Raw genomic sequence first — 4,534 nt, forward strand, 5'->3', positions numbered from 1 at the left:
AGTGACTCCAACAACAGGGAGTGGCCATCTGGCTTGACTGCTGCTGAGATGTCCAGTAAGACAAGAACACAAAAGGGTCCCTTGAGTGTGGTATCAAGGAGGACATGACAAAGTGAATTAAAGAGAGAAGGGGCTTCTCAGGGCTGGAGGGATGTGACAGGGGTGCATCCAAGGAGACAAATTTATGGATTATAGTTTCCTTATATTTATTTGTTTGTGTGAGATGCACCATAACAATATTACTAATTTTTTAAGGGGTGCAGTCTCAGATGGGAGCCGCAGAGCATGTTTGTGCGTTCGGAGGGCCAGTGAGGGGTTGACAGTGAAGGGAGGAAGGAGGGGCCAGAAGGTCCCAGGCCTTGAGGACCTCTGACGTGCTGGCCTCCCTGGTGTTCAGGCCCCGAGCCGTCTCCACACCAAGGCTTCTCACTCTTGAGCACGTATCAGAAGCAGCTGCAGGGCTTGTTTAAACACAGATGGCTGCTAACACCCCAGAGCTTCTGACCCAGCAGGTCTGTGGTGGGACCTGGAAATGAGCATTTCTAACAAGACCCCAGGTGATGCTGGTTCAGGGGCCACATTTGAGACCTGCAGCTCTAATCGATACCAGCACCGCCACACGACCCCTCCAGGATTCGGCAAAGGAACACACTCCTTCCCCAACAGTCCAGGGACAGGAACGGATGGGAGCAGACAGTGGACATGGAAAAGGGGAGAAGAGATAGAGGAAGTAGCCAGAGCCTGGTCCCCTGCCAAGGTCAGCCCAGTCCCTGGGGGCTGCCCTGTTGGACATGCAGGAGACTGAGTGAGAGGGCCAGGGAAGGAGGCAGAGCCAGGGGCGGGGACGGTGGCGAGAGGCCAGCGTGTGAGCAGAATGGAGAGGGAGAGGTGGAAGGGAGCCGGCTCTCTGCCCGCAGGCACCGAGGCCTGAGAACACACCGTCCACCTTGACAACCTGATCCTGGTTTCGTGCCAGCGCTGCTTCTCCTGCTCAGGAAAGACGGCAGCCATGCCACAGACATGAACATCAGCACGTGGGATCCCAGAACTTCACAGCCGGAGACCCTTGGAGACCGGCCAGTCCGGCATCATCTGGCAGCCGGAGGTGCCCGAAGATAGACAGCACAGCTTGGCGGGTGGACCCGCAAACCTTGTACACGGGAAGGATGTGTGCCCGCTCCCTTCAGGCTGGCTCAGCCCCGGGAAGCCAGGCACAGGGCACGAGACCAGGGGCTCTGCTCTGACCTTGCTGCCCCGCCTTTTCCTTCAGTTCGTTGCACACGTATTTATCGAGCACCCACTGTGTGCCAAGCATTGGGCTGGACACAGAGATAAAGATATAAAGTGGTGACGAGGCCAGCTGCCTGGCTTCATGGAACTGACATTCTAGAGGGTGAGACAGATGGTGGGCAAGGACACATGGAGTGTAAAATCAGGGAGTGACAAGTGGGGTGAAGAAACCTGAAATGACACGAGGGAGAGAGCCCTGCAGAGCAGGATGGGGGTTGGGGAAGGTCCCAGAGGGAAGAGCGTGTGCACAGCCCTGGGGTGGGCACATGCTTGCTGTGCTGGAGGGATGTCCTAGAGGCCTTGCGTCTGCAGCACAGGGAGGGAAGGAGGGGAGGGAGGAACAGGAGAGGAAACGCACGTGGCAGTGGGAGGAGCAGTCGTAGAGGAACCTGCAGGCGTGGTGAGGGCTGTGGCTTCTCCTCTGAGTGAGACAGGATCCTGGGAGGGTTTGAGAAGAGGAGGGATGTGTCCTGACTTAGGTTTAACACAATCTCTCTGGCTGCCCAGTGGAGGATGGACTGTGCATGGGACAAGGGTGGAGGCAGGAAGGCCAGGGCCCGGCCTGATGTGCTCTGAGTCAGGTAGGTCTCTCTTCACTGCTCTGTGCCCTTCCATGGAGACATGAGAGAGGGACAGGAGGATTCCCCCAGCCCCTACCCCTTGACACCAGCCCACGGTCTCCCTGCAGCTGGAGAGATACATCAAGATGAACTTGACGTCAGAGCTGGTACGGGCCCAGCAGCACATGGTCCAGAACCAGATGGCCGTCATGCTAGACTTCAGCACCAGACTCTTGAACCATGCCATGGCTCAGACCCGCAAGCTGACCAACATGGAGGCTCAGGTAACAGAGGGTGAGCGAGTGGCACAGAGAGGCCTGTGGCCAGCCAGGTGTCTCACAGCCCAGGTCATCTTGCCTTGACGTCTGTCCCTGGGTGGGATCAAGACCTCCTGTAGGCCTATAGCCCCCTGGTCCCCTCCTCCCTGAAGAGCCTGTCACAAAATTATCTTTCTTCAGCCCATGAGCTAGTGGGTAGGATGGTGGGGGATGCAGACATTGGGCTTGGCTTTTCTGTCTCTGTGACTCCAGTGCCCAGGTCTGTGATGGCCCTGGGGTGAGGGGTGAAGCAGCACACTCCCCTGCCCTCAGGGGTCTGACAGTGCACCAGAGGAGGAGGGTCCTGAATAATTTATTAGACCTCAGGGGGCTGAGGACTCTAAGAGGGGGGTGTGTTTGTTGAACCCCTGCTGGGGGCCAGACACTGTTGGAGATGCTTTGTTCTAGTTGATAGGACTAAAGAAAATAGGTAAACAGACATAAGGGTGAGCTCACTTAGAAAATGAAAGGGACAGATGGCATGCTTATTTAGATGGTGACAATGCTAAGGAGGACACAGCATGGGTGGAGTGTGCTGGAAGGGTGGGAGGTATGAGAGCTGTGGGCTCACACAGCAGGACCAGGAAGGACACTGAGAGTAGGCCTGCAGCCAGGCTTACTGGAAGAGCCTTCCAGACAGGGAGACAGCACGTGCAACAGCCCGGAGGTGGCACTGGGCTAGCACGTTCCAGGAACATCAATGAGGCCAGTGTGCTGCAGTGACCAGGGGGAGAGTGGCAGGCAGAGACCAAGGAGGAAATGAGGACAGATCTCATCTTATGGCCTTGCGGACCACGGTGAGGACCGGGCTTTTCCACTGCTGGGGATGAAGCCACAGGAAGATTTTGAGCAGAGAGGAAACATTTATGAAGCTGCCTCAGGCTGTTGAGTAGAGAATGGAATGTAGGGGACAGGGAGCCTTATGAGGAGGTCAGTGCAAGACACCAAAGATGATAGAGGCCAGCACCAGAGTCTAGGCTGCAGAGGGAGAGGGGAGTGGCCAGGTACACATGGAAGGTGGAGCTGACAGCGCTGGCTGATGCAGTGGATTGGGGGTCAGGCCTCAGCAGCAGGAGGACAGGAACTCCCATGGGCAGTGATGGGGGGGGACAAGTTAGAAGCAGATCATGAGCTCGGTCAGCACCTGCAGGTAAGGAAGGGAGGGCAGGAGGAGTGGCCCCAGGAACTAATGACTACGAGCCTGGGAATGGGTCAGCAAGCTTCGGGAGTGGCAGGGCCTGCGGGCAGGTGGGCAGCGGCTGGGCGGGGCTCCTGCGGGGCTCACATGGCCCACATCCCCTTCTGCTTGCCGGGGCAGGTCCTGAACTTGATGTCACGAATGAAGAACCAGCTGCTGGAGAACTCAAGATCCACCAGCCAGCTGGAGAGGCAGCTGCTCCTGCAAGGCCATGACCTCCACCAGCTGCAGGGCCGCAACAGGTGGGTGCTGGCGCATGGCACCAGCCAGGACAGCGGCTGGAGATGGAGAAAAGGTTACGACACAGGATAGCACCAGAGCCAGGGCTGGAACTGGGACTGAAGCTAAGAGTAGAAGATGGACTTGAGCTGGTGTCTGGGGTAGGGACTGGGGCCAGAGCTAGGAGCATGGATTAAGGCTGGGACTAGAGACAGTTTTTGGAGCTAGGGCTAGAGCTGGAGCTGGGACCAGTCCAGGGCTGTGTAAGGATTAAAACCATGGTTGGAGTCCACACTGAAGCTGTCATTGAGGGTGGGTGCTGGGGCTGGGCTTTGGCTGCACCTGGGGACCAGGCAAGTACAGGGCCTGGCTGCACAACACTGGGTGGGGACAGAGGACTGGCATCTTGACTATTTCTTTCTCCTTCCTTCCTTTCTTCCTTTATCGTGTAAATTTTAATAGCTGTATTAACATATAATTTACATCCCATGCAATTCACTCTGTAAATTTTAATTGGCTTTACTTAGTTGCAAACAAATAAATAGTATTTCATCCTGTTTCCCTTTCCCAGAAGCAACCACAGTTCCCAGTTTCTTGTCTGAGCTTTCAGATAATTTCAGAGAGTTTGTAATTGTATGAAAATATGCATCAGAGGAATACTCTTTAAATTACAAAGGAAAAATAGTCAGAGGGTATAGATAAGGCAGAGAAATCTGACATCTGAGGCTGATTCTATCATGGATTCTAGCAGAGCACAGAAAACGCTGACAAGGTCAGGTTCTGGAGGAGGCAGAACCACACACTCAACGAGCCACGGGCCTGCGGACGGGCGAATGTTACTGTTACTCACGTGCTGGGGCAGGATGAGGCCCTAAGGACTGCCCGGTTGCCTTTGATTGGACACAGTAATGACCTCTTGTCCTCCTTCTTACTCCCCACCCCAAGGTCTG

The 4,534-nt window shown here is 55.5% G+C and overlaps 1 protein-coding gene across 1 annotated transcript in view; it reads left to right on the top strand.

Moving 5' to 3' along the window:
- The window catches only part of LOC103611005 (angiopoietin-4-like), a gene marked incomplete at both ends in the record, with an annotated part of 36,816 nt that overhangs the window by 12,924 nt on the left and 19,358 nt on the right, over window positions 1-4,534 (top strand). Inside the window, 2 exons of the mRNA XM_008595054.1 lie at window positions 1,979-2,134; window positions 3,486-3,607. Coding sequence (XP_008593276.1) covers window positions 1,979-2,134; window positions 3,486-3,607 — 278 coding nt within the window. The remainder of the gene's footprint in view (window positions 1-1,978; window positions 2,135-3,485; window positions 3,608-4,534) is intronic.

The sequence above is a fragment of the Galeopterus variegatus genome, unplaced genomic scaffold (genome assembly GCF_000696425.1).
Source record: "Galeopterus variegatus unplaced genomic scaffold, G_variegatus-3.0.2 Scaffold12240, whole genome shotgun sequence".
Classification (NCBI taxonomy): domain Eukaryota; kingdom Metazoa; phylum Chordata; class Mammalia; order Dermoptera; family Cynocephalidae; genus Galeopterus; species Galeopterus variegatus.